The 15,892-nt window shown below is 52.1% G+C and overlaps 1 protein-coding gene across 2 annotated transcripts in view; it reads right to left on the reverse strand.

Moving 5' to 3' along the window:
- Positions 1–3,385: 3,385 nt before the first annotated feature.
- The window catches only part of LOC132823027 (elongation factor 1-alpha 2), a 30,522-nt gene continuing 18,015 nt past the window's right edge, over positions 3,386–15,892 (reverse strand). For both annotated transcript variants that reach the window (XM_060836561.1, XM_060836563.1), the window contains exons 5-8: positions 15,132–15,282; positions 7,639–7,895; positions 4,373–4,607; positions 3,386–3,728 (exon numbers count right to left, since the gene is read on the reverse strand). In XM_060836561.1, coding sequence (XP_060692544.1) covers positions 3,598–3,728; positions 4,373–4,607; positions 7,639–7,895; positions 15,132–15,282 — 774 coding nt within the window. In that variant the 3' untranslated portion in view covers positions 3,386–3,597. The remainder of the gene's footprint in view (positions 3,729–4,372; positions 4,608–7,638; positions 7,896–15,131; positions 15,283–15,892) is intronic.

Raw genomic sequence — 15,892 nt, forward strand, 5'->3', positions numbered from 1 at the left:
TAGTGAGTTGTTGTCTGAGTGTGGCTGTTGGTTTGTGTGCCTGTTATGAGTCCTAAGGGTCGCAGTAGTCTGGCTGTCAGTTCTGAAACGCTCCTGTTGTATGGTAGTGTGGCTAGTCCTTTTGGTTGTGGCATGTTCTCGTTCCGTGGTCTGTCTCTTAGACATCTGTTGATAAAGTTGCGCGGGTATCCGTTTTTGGCGAATACCTTGTATAGGTGTTCCTCTTCCTCTTTTTGCAGTTCTGGTGTACTGCAGTGTGTTGTAGCTCTTTTGAATAGTGTCCTGATGCAGCTTCGTTTGTGTGTGTTGGGGTGGTTACTTTCATAGTTTAGGACTTGGTCTGTGTGTGTTGGTTTCCTGTGTACCCTTGTGGTGAATTCTCCGTTGGGTGTTCTCTGTACTATCACGTCTAGGAATGGGAGTTGGCTATCCTTTTCTTCTTCTCTCGTGAATCGGATTCCTGTGAGTGTGGCGTTGATGATCCGGTGTGTTTTTTTATTTCCGTGTTTTTGATGATTACAAACATGTCATCGACATATCTGACCCAGAGTTTGGGTTGGATTGTGGTAGGTTTAACCTTTTACACATATATTACTCAAAGTGATTAAGTATAAACCCTTAAAGGAAATGAGTAAAGAGCAGGGAAGCTACTCTCTTCATCACATCTTCCTCCTCTCTGCTTGAATCCTAGAATCCCTAAAGAGTGGAAACAGGCCCTTCAGCCCAACAAGTCCACACTGACCCCCTGAAGAGTAACCCAGCCAGACCCATTCCCCCTACCGTATATTTGCCCCTGACTAATGCACCTAACCTACATATCCCTGAACACCGTGGGCAATTTCCCATGGCCAATTCACCCTAACCTGCACATCTTTGGACTATAGGAGGAAACCAGAGCACCCGGAGGAAACCCACGCAGAGACGGGGAGAATGTGCAAATTCCACATACAGTCACCTGAGGCTGGAATCGAACCTGGGTCCGTGGCACTGTGAGGCAGCAGTGCTCTTTGAGGACGTTAAGAGCAGTGAACCATGAATCAAAGATTAAATACGAGAGATTTAGATCAGAGGGCAGGGAAACCTCTTCGTACACAAAGGTAGGACAAAGTCAGAAATCACAGGTTACAGACCCACAGGTTCATTTGAAATCACAACTTTCGGAGCTGCTGCTGCTTTGTCAGGTGCTGGGATGAATGGTCTGTGCTGTAAATTAATATCACTGGGGAACAACGTGTTTTATCCAAAGGTTAAATGATAGCAATCTGCAGTAATATGCCTCTTCTCATTCGGACAGAGGGAGGATTTCCTTTCATTATACCCCCCTCAGATTCAGATCGATATCTGCCACATTCTTGGGAAAACATACCAACTAATGGAGATATTCAAGCTACATTTCTCATTGCTGACATTTCCAGTTACTCGTTTAATATCAATTTGCTCAGTCATGAATATTACCACACCCTTGTTTAACCCCGTGCTGTCCCTGTCCTGGGAGTGTTAGATAGGGAACAGTGTAGAAGCAGCTTTACTCTGTATCTAACCCCGTCTGTCCCTGTCCTGGGAGTGTTTGATAAGGAACAGTGTAGAGAGAAGTTTACTCTGTATCTAACCTTGTGCTGTCCCTGTCCTGGGACTGTTTGATGGGGAACAGTGTAGAGGGAGCTTTTTTCTGTATCTAACCCCATGCTGTCCCTGTCCTTGGAGTGTTTGATGGAGAACAATGTAGAGGGAGCTTTACTCTGTATCTAACCCTGTGCTGTCCCTGCCCTGGGAGTGTTTGTAAGGGAGCTTTACTCTGTATCTAACCCCATGCTGTCCCTGTCCTGGGAGTGTTTGATGGGGAACAGTGTAGAGGGAGCTTGACTTGGTTTCTAACCCCATGCTGTCCCTGTTCCTGGGATATTTACCTTTGAACCGTGAAGGTGTTTCTGCCCTTGGCTCCCGATCACATTCTGATGTGAACAGCTCATTTAGAATCTCAATGCCAGACTGATGTACCTTCATCATCTACATTCAGTTGTAATGGTCTCACTCTCGACTCGTCAATCCAGTCCACAATTTCCTTTCGGACTCAGTGTTCCTAAATAACCTAAAGGATGATTTGTTTGTGTAACTCCCTGCCTCTGGCCTCTCCAACATGAATCTCTGTGGTGGGGACAGCACTCATTGAAATCAGGCTCACAGCCTCCATAGGATGGAAAGGGTAGGGTGTGTCTGTGAGTGTGTGTTGGTGTCAGTGCACAGAGAGAAAGGCTGAGGGGCTTAGAGGTGGTTTTATTGACAGATAGTAACATGAATGGAACAGTTGCCTTGGTAACATTGGGTCTCAGTAAAAGTCGAGTGTTAAAGCTGTTGGATGATCAAATCCCAAGTGGCTAACCAATGGCTGATAGAGAAGGATATGGAGCCCAGCAACACAGAAACAGACCATTCGGCCCAATTACTCCATGCTGGTGTTTGTGCAGCATGCAAACCTGCTCCCGTTCCTTTTATATCCCCCCCCCACACCAGCATATCCCCATCCTTTACACACACCCCCGTCAGCATATCCCCATCCTTTACACACACCCCCCGTCAGCATATCCCCATCCTTTACACAAACCCCCGTCAGCATATCCCCATCCTTTACACACACACCCCCGTCAGCATATCCCCATCCTTTACACACACCCCCGTCAGCGTATCCCCATCCTTTACACACACACCCCCGTCAGCATATCCCCATCCTTTACACACACCCCCGTCAGCATATCCCCATCCTTTACACACACCCCCGTCAGCATATCCCCATCCTTTACACAAACCCCCCGTCAGCATATCCCCATCCTTTACACAAACCCCCCGTCAGCATATCCCCATCCTTTACACAAACCCCCCGTCAGCATATCCCCATCCTTTACACAAACCCCCATCAGCATATCCCCATCCTTTACACAAACCCCCCGTCAGCATATCCCCATCCTTTACACAAACCCCCGTCAGCATATCCCCATCCTTTACCCACCCTATCATCTTTGCTTAAAAACGCTAACTCTGCCACCACACCTCCCCCACTGCCCCTCCCCCCACAGCCATTCGATGGTGGGGAGTTCCCTACTTTTACCCCTGTCAGGGTGAGACTCCAGTTGCACCCCTACCCCTCCACAAGATGGTAAAATACAACAACCAGGTGCCATTGTAGCCACTTTCACTGGGACCCAGTCGTAAAGCTCGGTTTCCTTTTGAAAACTAATTTCAAAACCGTCAAAACACGAGGCTGTAACATGAACTCTGTTCCCTGGGGGACGATTTCAGCAACAACCCCACCTACCCCTGCCCTCCCCACGCCCAGTGTCTGCTTAATGTAGGAATTCAACTCTACCAAGAAATAACTGAGGCAGTGGAGTTAGTGTGGTCGCATCTGTTTATTGATAAAACTAATCGGGTACCTCACAAATGCTGAGACATGCTTTTCCTCTTAAAAAACTTCCATTGGACTTTAATAGTTAACATCCAGTCGATGACCAATGAGCTTTGACAAGCAGATGTACAGAGGTGGCCTTTGCATTGGTGCTGGAGTTGCCAGGCCACGGGCTCGGTGCTCCAGGAGGCTCCGATTCATTTGCCCTGAGCTTTCTGAGCCTTCTGTGCAGACTTTGTGATCTTGCCAGCAGTGACCGCTTTTTTCTCAACATTCTTGATGACACCCACGGCAACCGTCTGCCTCATGTCACGCACAGCAAAACGCCCTGGAAAACCCAGACACAATCAGATTGGATCAGCCACACAAAGGGGGAATAGGACAGACTCCAGTGACATCAGCGGGCCCTCAGTGAACAGCACACCTACCCCTCCCACAGAAAGGTCATGGGTTCCAGAATCCACTCCAGCAACACCAGGCAAATACAGTATCAGGTAGTGCCGCACTGTCGGAGGGTCAGCGCTGAAGTAGCGCCGCACTGTCGGAGGGTCAGCGCAGAGGGAGCGCCGCACTGTCGGAGGGTCAGCGCTGAGGGAGCGCCGCACTGTCGGAGGGTCAGCGCTGAGGGAGCGCCGCACTGTCGGAGGGTCAGCGCTGAGGGAGCGCCGCACTGTCGGAGGGTCAGCGCTGTCGGAGATGTTGGCTTTTAAATGAGGAATCAAACCAAGGCCCTCTGTCCTTTCAGCTGGGTAATTTGAATTATTATTGTAGTTCTCATTGTGTTATGATAAAATTTATTATATGATAGATGGTTGTGATTTGATGTTGCTGTTTGTGGGATCTGGCTGTGTACGGATTGGCAGTTTACCTTGCTACGTTATTAGAACGCTGACCACATTTTGGAAGTTCCCCAGTGACTCTGAAGCATTTGGGGAACCAGCCGGAAGTGACTCCGAGCTGATGGATACTCACCCAGAGGAGGGTACTTGGAAAAGCTCTCCACGCACATGGGTTTCCCGGGAGACATCTCCACAATTGCAGCATCACCAGATTTCAGGGTTTTGGGATTGTCCTCCAATTTCTTGCCAGAACGGCGGTCAATCTTTTCTTTGAGCTCAGCAAACTTGCAGGCAATGTGTGCAGTGTGGCAGTCAATGACTGGGGAGTAGCCAGCACTGATCTGCCCAGGGTGGTTCAGGATAATCACCTGTGGACACAGATAATCATCAACTCTTTGCTCTCAGCTAAACGATCCTCACTTTTACTTCAGTGTCCATAACCTACAGCACAGAATTGATGATTTGCCCCTGCCGGAATGTTCCATGATCCACACCAGCTTCCCCCCCAGTTTCTCTCATTCAAATAGTGTTTACTTGTATTCCTGTCTCCTGTTTGTATCAGTCCAGTTGTCCCTTCATCTCATTCTGCAATTACTGGATTACTGCACAAACATCTTTCCCAAAGACCCAGTTGCTGTCCCAGTGAGAGAGAGGAGACAGTGAGAGACCCACTGTCACAAAGAGAGACAGAGACAGAGGGGGGAAGTGAGAGACCCACTGTCACAGAGATACTGGGAGGGCAGTGTGCCTCGCCAGTGTCAAACACTCTGAAATGGGTTTATCCTTCTCCTGGCTGTGTATGGGTGGAGTGCCAGCTGTGTGTTTTGGGTATTTGAGGGAGGATTCCAATCTCCTCGCAGCTCCCCACATTTATTTGTTTCTTTCCCTGACAGTCTCTCTCTGATGTGCTCTCATGTTGGCCAACACGTCTCTGAGGATAGCATGAAACAGGCTGATATGCTCGGACAGGATGATGTTAGAAAGGAGGATATGCTGAAAAGTTTGAAAAATGTAAGGATAGGTAATTCTCCTGGGCCTGACGGGATATACCATCGGATATACCAGGGGATAATTCCCCTGGGCCTGACGGGATATACCATCGGTTACTACAGGAAGCGAGAGAAGATGTGCGGGTTAGGTGAATTGGCCATGCTAAATTGCCTGTAGTGTTAGGTAAGGGGTAAATGTAGGGGTATGGGTGGGTTGCGCTTCGGCGGGTCGGTGTGGACTGGTTGGGCCGAAGGGCCTGTTTCCACACTGTAAGTAATCTAATCTAAGAGATTGCTGCACCTTTGGCAATGATCTTTGTCTCCTCACTGTCCACTGGAGTACTGCAAGATGATTGTAGAGTGGCAAATGTTATTCCCTTGTTCAAGAAAGGGAATAGGAATAATCTTGGGAATTACAGACCAGTCAGTCAGTCTTATGTCACAGGTGGGCAAAATATTGAAGAGGATTCTGAGAGACAGGATTTATGATTATTTGGAAAACCACAGTTTGATTAGAGATAATCAGCATGGCTTTGTGAAGGGCAGGCTATGCCTCACAAACCTTATTGAATTCTTTGAGAATGCGACAAAACACGTTGATGAAGGTAGAGCAGTGGATGTGGTGTACGTGGATTTTTAGCAAGTTGTTTGATAAGGTTCCCCATGGTAGGCTCATTCAGAAAGTAAAGAGGCATGGGATACAGAAAACTGGCTGTCTGGATACAGAATTGGCTGGCCCATAGAAGGCAGAGGGTGATGGAGATGGAAAGTATTCAGCCTGGAGCTCAGTGAAGAGTCGTATTCTGCAGGGATCTGTTCTGGGACCTCTGCTCTTTGTCATTTTTATAAATGACTTGGATGAGGTGGTGGAAGGGTGGGTTAGTAAGTTTGCCGATGACACAAAGGTTGGTGGAAGTTGTGGATAGTGTGGAGGGCTATTGTAGGTTGCAACGGGACATTGACAGGATACAGGGCAGCACGATGGCTCAGTGGTTGGCACTGCTGCCTCACGGCACCAGGGACCCGGATTTGATTACAGCCTTGGGTGACTGTGTGTGGAGTTTGTACACTCTCCCAATGTCAACGTGTGTTTTCTCCAGGTGCTCCAGTTTCCTCCCACAGTCCAAAGATGTGCAGGTTAAGGTGGATTGGCTGTGCTAAATTGCCCATAGTGTTCAGAGATGTGTAGATTAGGTGCATTAGTCAGTGGTAAATATAGGGTAGAGGGAATGGGTCTGGCTGGGTTAGTTTTCAGAGGGTCGATGTGGACTGATTGGGCCGAAGGGCCTGTTTCCACACTATAGGGATTCTGAAATAACGACAGAACTGGGAGAAAGTGAGGACAGCAGAAGCTGAAGATTAGAGTCGAGAGTGTGGTGCTGGTAAAGCATAGCAGGTCAGGCAGCCTGATGAAGGGCTTATGCCCGAAATGTTGATTCTCCGATGCTGCCTGACCTGCTGAGTTTTTCCAGCACCACACTCAGGATACAGAGTTGGGATGATAAAGTAGCAGATGGAGTTCAACCTGGAACAGTATGAAGTCATTCACTTTGGAAGGCCGAATTTGAATGCAGAATATAGGGTTAAAGACAGGATTCTTGGCAGTGTGGAAGAACAGAAGGATCGTGGAGTCCAAGTCCATAGATCCCTCCAAGTTGCCACCCAAGTTAGGAGGACTTTTAAGAAGGTGTATGGCGCATTGACTTTCATTAGCAGGGAAACTGAGTTTAAGGGCCGTGAGGTTTTGCTGCAGCTCTATACAGCCTGGTTAGACCACACTTGGAATATTGTGTTCAGTTCTGATCGCCTCATTATGGAAGGATGTGGAAGCTTTAGAGAGCGTGCAGTGGAGATTTACCAGAATGCTGCCTGGACTGGAGGGCATGTCTTATAAAGAAAGGTTGAGGGAGCTAGGGTTTTTCTCATTGGAGTGAAGTTGGATGAGAGTGACTTGATAGACATGTACAGGATGTTGAGAGGCAGAGATAGAGTGGGTAGCCAGAGACTGTTTCCCAGGGCCAAAATGGCTATCATGAGGAAGCATAATTTTAAGATGATAGGGAAGGAGGTTTCGGGGAGATGTCAGAGGTCAGTTCTTTACACAGAGAGTGGTGGGTGTGTGGAATGCACTGCCAGCAGTGGTAATAGGGTCAGAGAAATTAGGGACATTTAAACGACTCTTGGATAGGCACGTGGAGGATAGTACAATGAAGGGTAGGTAGGTTAGTCTGATCTTAGAGTAGGATAAAAGGCTGGCACAACATTGAGGGCTGAAAGGCCTGCACTGTGCTATACTGTTCTAACACAGAGCCCTGACCCCTGTTACCGATGCCCTGCCACTGACCCCCTGAGAATGCTATGAGATTGTCTCTGCAATGTTCCCCCCCCCCCCCCGATCTGGGTTACCTACCTGGGCAGTGAAGTTGCAGGCTTCTGTGGGTGGGTCATTCTTGCTGTCTCCGCACACGTTGCCACGGCGAACGTCCTTGACGGACACGTTCTTCACGTTGAAGCCCACGTTGTCCCCGGGCAGAGCCTCAGACAAGGCTTCATGGTGCATCTCCACCGACTTCACCTCGGTCGTGATGTTGACGGGGGCAAAGGTCACCACCATGCCCGGTTTCAGCACCCCAGTCTCCACACGCCCAACAGGGACTGTACCAATACCTGTCAACAAACCACAAATCCCCGGTCACACCACACACAACGCCAACCTGACAGAAGAGAATTACTTGAATTAGGATTGGTATGATAGTTAGGAATAAGGTTGTGTGTTCATAAAATCCCAAGACTGCTGAAGGCGGCCATTTGGCCCAACGAGTTCATACTGACCCTCCAAAGAGCATCACACCCAGATCCATCCGTTACTCCCTGTAACCCTACATTTCCCATGGCTAACCCACCTAACCTGCACATCTTTGGACTGTGGGAAGAAACCGGAGCCGCCTCATGCAGACACAGGGAGAATGTACAAACTCCACACTGACCATTACCCGAGGCTGGAATTGAACGGGGGTCCCTAACGCTGTGAGACAGCAGTGCTAAACACTGAGCCACCATGTTGCCCTCCCACGTTGGGAGCTGAAGCATGGAGAATCACATTGGGAGGGGGCTGCCCACACTATCATCATCATAGAATCCCTGGGAACAGACCATTTGGCCCAACAAGTCCACACTGGACTTCCAAAGAGTAACCCACCCAGACCCATTCCCCCCTGACTAATGCACCTAACCTACACATCATTGAACACTATGGGTGATTTACAATGGCCAATCCACCTGACCTGCACAGCTTTGGATTGTGGGAGGAAACCCACGCAAACCCAGTAAGAATGTGCAAACTCCACACAGACTGTTGCCTGAGGCTAGAATTGAACCCAGGTCCCTGGTGCTGTAAGGCAGCAGTGCTAACCACTGAGCCACTGTGCCATTACGAATGGGCCGGGAGGAGGGAACTCCAAAAGAGCTTGGCGTCTCTCAGTGGGATCAGCCCTTCGTGACTAGCCTAGACTCCAGTTAGTGATATACAGCTCTCCAACATCATAACACGGAGCTCTTTGTCCTTCAGCATCCAATGGGAATGGCTGGTTATTCTACCAGAGGGGTCCTCACACTTCTCCAAGTGCAGCAAACTCCGTAGCCCCTTGGATCCAATCTCTGCCCTGATGCTGCCTGGCTTGCTGTGTTCCTCCAGCCTCCTGCCTGTCCCTCCCGATGCTGCCTGGCTTGCTGTGGGCCTCACCCAGGTCAAGGGAGTGTTGCTGCTGACCTGGGACCCCACCCGGACCTGCCTCACTGCTGCTGCCTGGGATTCGCCTTGGGCCCCTCCCAGGACCTCTACCGCTACTGCTATTAGAGGCCCACCTCCACCACTGCTGTCCGGGACTAAACTTTGGGGCTGCCTGGGACTTGCCTTGGGGACCCTCCCCAACACATCTACCCCCACAGCTGTGACCAGGGGCCTACGTGGGACTCACTCTGGTGCTGCCTGGGACTTGCCTGAGGCCTGCCTCCATCACCGCTGCCTGGGACTCACCTCAGGCCCCTCCCCAGGACCTCAACCACTGCTGTGACCTGAGGCCTACCTCCATCTGCTGCTGCTGCCACTGCCTGGAGCCTCACCTGGACTTCACAACACAGCTGGTTCTCGGGGCCTACTACCATTCAGCAGCACAGTATGGCGAGTCCCAAAATTGCAGGGCCCAGCTGCACCTACGCCAGGATAGCTGCTGCCTTAGGGGCGGCTGCTCCAACCCCGGCTGCAACTCCGACACCCTTCCAGGCACGTGACCAAACGCCTGGGGTCAAGGCCTATCCCCACCCCAACATGACAATCAAGGCCTGCAGCAAGGCCATGGATAGTGTGGTCGGCCCACTGGCCATCATCGCTGTAGCCAGGATGTACAGGAAGGCCGTCTTTTGCCTGAAGACCGAGCAGGCGATGCACCTGGCCGTGGAGAGGGGGCTCACTGTGGGCGGGACACATCTGCCTGTCGTCCCTTTGGAGGTTACGGCCCAGAGGGTCATGATCTCCAACATCCCGCCCTTCATTGCCAGTGAGCTCCTTCTTCCCCACCTCAACACCGTGGGGGAGGTCCGGTCGGGTGTCCAACTGCTCCTGCTTGGTCTTAAGGACCCTGCCCTCCGGCATGTATACTCCTTCCGACGCCAGGTGTTTATTTGCCTGGCCCGGGAGGAGGTCACCAAGGGCTCGTTTACCCTCCTCCACGAGAGGTGGAGGGCATGGCCTACCACATCTTGTGGACAGCGTGCAGTGCCACCTGTGCCACAAGGTGGGGCACATAAAAAAAAACTGCCCCACCCAGAAGGCCACCCAGCCCCCACTAACAGCTGAGGGTGGTGCTGCCACACCCACTCCCCCTCCCCCAAAGTCAACAACACAAGCCCCAGCAGCGGGGGCTATGCCAGAGGCTGCCAATGCCTCAGCCTCTGGCAGGGAGGGGGGGGAATGAACATGCGGTTGGACGGAAGGCGCTCAAGAAGACCCAACATGCCAGGCCTGTCCACGGGGAGACCACCCTATCGCCTTCCCCTACAACTAGCCCATGACCTGCCCCACCCCAGCACAACAATGCCCCTGCGGCCGTGCCAGCGTCACCCCGGTGCAGGAACCCTAACCCCCAAACCCGTACCTGATCCTGGCCCTGCTGCACTCACTGGCCCCAACCCAACGCCCGCCCTGTTACAGAAACCCCGGGGGCTTCAACACCTGCTCCTGCCGCTACAATATCTGGCCCGGGGGGCAGCCCAGCTGAGCCCCGCCACACCCTAGCACTAACCTGCAGGGAACCACCGCTACCTCACCTCTCACCACCCCTGCCCCACCCATCACCTGATTAACCAGGGGTGGGGCAGGAAGTGACATGGCTGACCCTCCTCACCCTGGCCATGCCCCCTGCCTTCCCCCAGCCAATAGTATTCTGGGAAAGCCTGGGTGGGGGATCTCGGGCTCCATGACCATCAAGGTGGGGGGGAGGGGAAGGCCCATAAATTCCCCCCATCTCTCTGGGGAAGAGGTGTGGGCTTGGAGGGGGGAGAGGGTCTCCAGCAGTGTACTGCCTTTTTTCAGGGGATGAGCCTATGGTGTCTCCTGCGTGTCTTGCACTGTGGCCTGACCTGCCTGAACCCCCCAGGGGCTACAGCAGGACCATCTGCTGCCATTATTTCTCTGGTCCCTGTGGTGTGGGTGACAACAGTGAACTCTCTGCCGGGTTGTTGAGTGTTGGGGAGGAGGAAGGTGTTATCCTCGCTCCCAGACTGTTTTTCTGGGGGTCTTGGCCCTGGAGGAGGACCTTTTCCCTGAGGAGCTGGGCACCCAGGTGTGGGGCCCTGACCCTCTGCTGCCTGATGACCTGAACTTGGGGCATTCTGGGAAGGGGTGTGCTGAGGAAGGTACTGCCAGTGAACCTGGGGATGGTTGCCAGGGGTTTGAGGCCATTTGGTGGTGCTGGACCAGCCCCTGTTCTCTTGGTGGGGGAGGGGTTGGTGACTGGGGGTGACCTTCTGGAGGAGGGTTTGGGATCGGTGGCGGACAATGGGGATGACGTGGAGTCTGTCTCCAGTGATGTTTTTTAGTCCCAGGTGCCCCCCCACCAATCTTCTCTTCCCCCCCCCCCCCCATCCCCCTTGAGGAACTCTGGGAGTTTGTCAAAGAAACTCCGAGTTGCTGGGATAGAGCCCAACTGGCACTCGACCGCTGGAGCTCCTTTGAGAGAGTTTACTGGTCGGCCCACGCTGCGTGCCAGGCGCCTGGGCTCAATGTGAATGAGCAAAAGCGAGTCAGGAACTTTCTGGGGACACTCCTGGTGAAGGTGAGGGACTTCTGTGCCCCTCCCTCGTCCTCCCAGTAAATGTATGTAGTTTTTTTTTAACTGTACTGGTGGTGGTTGCACTATGCTTCTGACATGAAGAAGACAACTATAGCCAGCCTCAACATCAACGGCAGCAGGGAGTCACAGCGCAGATTCCAGACCCTCTCGGTCCTTCGGGACGGGAGGTATGCGGTGTGCTTCCTGCAAGAAACCCACACAACCCCGGGAGACGAAGCCACCTGGCTCCTGGAGTGGCGAGGGGGGGTCTACATGAGTCACCTCACCCGCAGATCTGGCGGGGTGGCATCTTATTGGCCCCGCATTTTCAGCCGGAGATCTTGGGGGTCAGGGAGCCAGTGCCAGGCCATTTGCTTCACCTGACAGTTCGGCTGGGGGGCGCGGTGCTTCACTTGGTGAACGTCTACGCTCCCCTGGCCGGGCCGAGGCAAGCGAGCTTCTTCGGTGAAGTGTCCGCTCATCTCCCCTCCATCAAGAGCCAGTGCGTCGTCCTCAGGGGAGATTTTAACTGTGTCTCGAGGACAGGGACCACGGCGGTGCCCGCACTGGTTGGGCGTCAAGGAGGAGGTTGGGGGACTTGGTCAAGTCCTTTGACCAGGTGGACGTCTGACAGAATCTCCATCCTGACTCCATCGCCTTCACCTTCGTGAGGCCTGAGGTTGGAGCATCCAGAATCGACCGCCTGTACGTTTCGTGGGCGTACACCTCCTGTTTCCCGATGGCCTCTACGTGGCAGGTGTTATGCATGGACCATCACCTGGTGTGGGCGGAACTCCTTCCGTTCGGCGCCAGGCTGGGCTCCGCGTACTGGCACTTTAACAACCTGCTGCTGGAGGACGAGCGGTTCCGGGACTCGTTTCGTCGTTTCTGGGCTGGCTATGGTGGGACGTGTGCAAGGCTCACGTCCGCATCTTCTGTCGGGAGTACGCGAGGGAGTAGACAAAGAGGTGGAAATCCAGGATCGGAGAGTTGGAGAGGGAGATGCTCGACCTGGAGTCACGCCTCAGTCAATCCAACATGGACCCGGCCCTGCGTGGGGTGAATGAAGAGAAGAAGGCCACGCTCCGGAACCAGGTCCCGGAAGTCCAGGTCCAGACAACGGGCCGTGGAGGGGGTCGTGAAGGCCGACTGCCTGTCCCTCTTCCGCGGTTACGTTAGAGCCCGGGTGTCTCTGGAGCAGGAGCACGCGGTGTCCACCAACACCCTGGAGTTGTTCAAGGAGAGGTGGGCGCCACATGGAGTGGAGTGCATCATTTCCCCCACCAACTCTATTTTGATTTAATCCCTGCCCTCCCCTGCACTGTTTGATCACACAGCACTGCCCTTTGATGTGACGGGCACTGCTTGTCACTGGCCACCCGGGTGTTTCCTATCTTCCTGGTGGTGGAAATGGAATAAAGATTCGTGCACCTTGTGTCTCTCACCTGCACAGACACACCATGGGTGCTGGGGGAAGAAAAAGGGAAAAAATAAGAAACAGGGAAAAATATCAACACTGGGTCAGAGGTACTCTTCACTCTGAGAGCTGGCTCTGAGGGAGCTAGATCACTGTCAAAGACACCCCCCAAGTAAATAAAGGGAGACTTGGTGATGGGATACCGGCCTCTGTGGAGTTATTTCATAAAACATTATAGACTTCTGTTTCCAATACAGCCCAATCTCAGTAGGTTAAAACTCTGATGTAACATTAACAAGTTGCAAAGAGCATTCCTGGGCCCCAGTTTGGCCTACTGTGGGAGGAAGATCAAGGGACTCTCTGACCTTGCAGCAAGTGCCAGGAGTTGGGCCTCAGTCTCATCGAAGGATAGATGTCCCCACAGGGCACAGAGTTGGATATGGTACCATGCCTGCTTCCCCCAGCATTAACCATGTACCAGGTGGGTGGAGGGGACAGTCAGACCAGCCCTGCCCCCAGGCCTTGAGCTTGGCCCATGTTGATTGTGTCTCAAACCCCTCAATGAAGTGGACAAGGCAGGAGAAACCTGGTATGAAGCAAATCCTGGGCAACAGGACTGTCCAGAAGGGCCCATGTTGGTTAGTCACCCTCCTCAGGTCTCTCTCTGCTGCCCACCACAGGGCCCACATATCAAGGTGATGCAGTGTGTCACACAGTGTTCATTTCCCCCCACTACAGCCAAGCTACTGAGACCAAATTACATTTTTATTGGACTCGCTCTCGGGATGTGGGTCCAGCTGACACTCACAGCGCAATTGCGAGGGAGTGCTGCACTGTCACAGCTATCATTCTTCAGGCCACATCTCAAACCCATCGACTCTCTCTGGAAGTAAATTACACAGGTGCTCTTCTGGAGGACAGTAGGGCAGATATCCTGAGTGTCCAGGCCAATGTTTATCCCTCAGTCTACAACCTCTGACACAGATCATTTGATCTTTAACATATCATTGCTTGTGGGATCTCACTGTGGACACGGGGTCTCCGCCATTTTATCAGTTTAGGAGCATATTTCACTCATTGTAAAGCACTCTGGGTGGTTATGGCCGGCGCTGCAGGATGCTTTTCGGGATCCATGTTGGTGCACAGCTGAATACTGGGATTCTGGCTGAATTCCTCTCTGCTCAAGGTGAATAAAGCAGCAGGAACTCCAGGCCCGTTCAAAGCCTGCAGGATACTTACCCATCAATCACCCTGGCTTTCAGAGCAAGATTTCAGCAACACCAAGGTGGCTAACTCAAGATTGGGAAACATACTGACCCACTAGACTTGTCTTTGTCAAAGGAGACACCCTGACATGTGCAATGTTTGCTGCAGCTTGTGTAGGGAGGCACAGGAGAGGGGGAGCACTGAGGCACACGGGTTAGAAAGTCCATCTTGGTTGCCTGAGTCCCCATCCCAGCTCCTTCAGAAGTTGTTGGAGCCTCAAAGGTCTGACCTGTCACCCACTCTCAGCCACTCGCCCAGTATGCACCAACAGCACACCTCAGGAGGCACGTGGAGGTCAACAAATCAAACTTTGAACAATGCAGAGTGAAAAACGCTCCCATTCACAAAACCCATTGGAACCCTGTTAAAGTTAACTGTTCATAATGTCATGACAGCAGCCCTTTGGGGAAATAGAAACAAAGGCTCGATTGAAACAGCACAAACAGATGGTCACGTTTGTTTTCTGACCTGTACACCTGACGTTAAAAATAACCGAGCAGAGGATTTCTTTTTACTCCCACTGGCAGTTACAGCCTCTTTTCTTTAAATATAAACTTTAAAGAATCAGCAAATTAATATAAAAGGGATAAAAGACCTTGCACTCTCTCCATGTAGGCTCATCAGTTTGTGATTGCTGTGTTGCGAGTTAAGGCCCATACAACAGACAAAATGAGGTACATTCGATTTCTAGCTCAATTTAAACCGGCAGTCGCATTCAGGTTCCACATCCGTGTGAATCGTGCCCCTCCCCCTGGGCCTGAAGTGGGGGCGGGACTAACCCACCGTGCTTGTGGTTTCCATGGAGTCTTTCCAACTCCTCATCAATGTGTTCTCAGGCCGCCTCAGCTTTCCTGAATGTTGTTCCTATCTCCCCCAACATCAGCAGCTTACCTCCAATCTTGTAAACGTCCTGAAGGGGCAGGCGCAGGGGTTTGGTGATGGGGCGGGTTGGGGGCAGAATCGTGTCCAGGGCTTCGAGCAGGGTCACCCCATTGGCATTGCCCTCCTTGCGTTCGACCTTCCAACCTTTGAACCATGGCATCTATCAGCGGAAAGAGCAGAGGTCAGGAAGAAGGCATTACAGCCAACCTGGTGCTGATCCCTGTTGGTGATCTGTTTGGAATGTGCTTGATCTCTCACTATGCCCTCTAGATTACTGAACTGCAACCTGACTCACTACACCCCTTCCCTAATCACAATCTCCTCATCTCTCTCAAGTGGTGGGCCTAGACAGGGAGCGTCAGTGACTATTCCTCAATAATGTACATCATGCTAACCAAACTCTTCACCCCAATATTGGCGCTTCCGAGTGACAGATAATCACTGGCCACAGACAATCCCTGGTTTACATTTCTGCTCCGTGACCCAGCAGGGATCCAAGTGGGGGGGCCAGGTAATGTTACACAGAGTAAGCCCTAATCCTGGTTTCAATTATCCTTTTGGTGCAGAGTCTGAGGGCAGCTGGACAGAAAAGACCCAACCCCATGGAACGCCCATGCCCTGGAGGTGGCGTGCAGAGAATGGTCCCATTCACATCTGCCCGCGACCCCCCCCCCCACCCCAGCCTTCCCACAACAGCATGCCTGACATCAGGAGCTCTGTATTTACATGGGACACCAAGCCGTGTGTCTATGGAAAAAGCATGAGGGGCT

Source organism: Hemiscyllium ocellatum, chromosome 15 (genome assembly GCF_020745735.1).
Source record: "Hemiscyllium ocellatum isolate sHemOce1 chromosome 15, sHemOce1.pat.X.cur, whole genome shotgun sequence".
Classification (NCBI taxonomy): Eukaryota; Metazoa; Chordata; class Chondrichthyes; order Orectolobiformes; family Hemiscylliidae; genus Hemiscyllium; species Hemiscyllium ocellatum.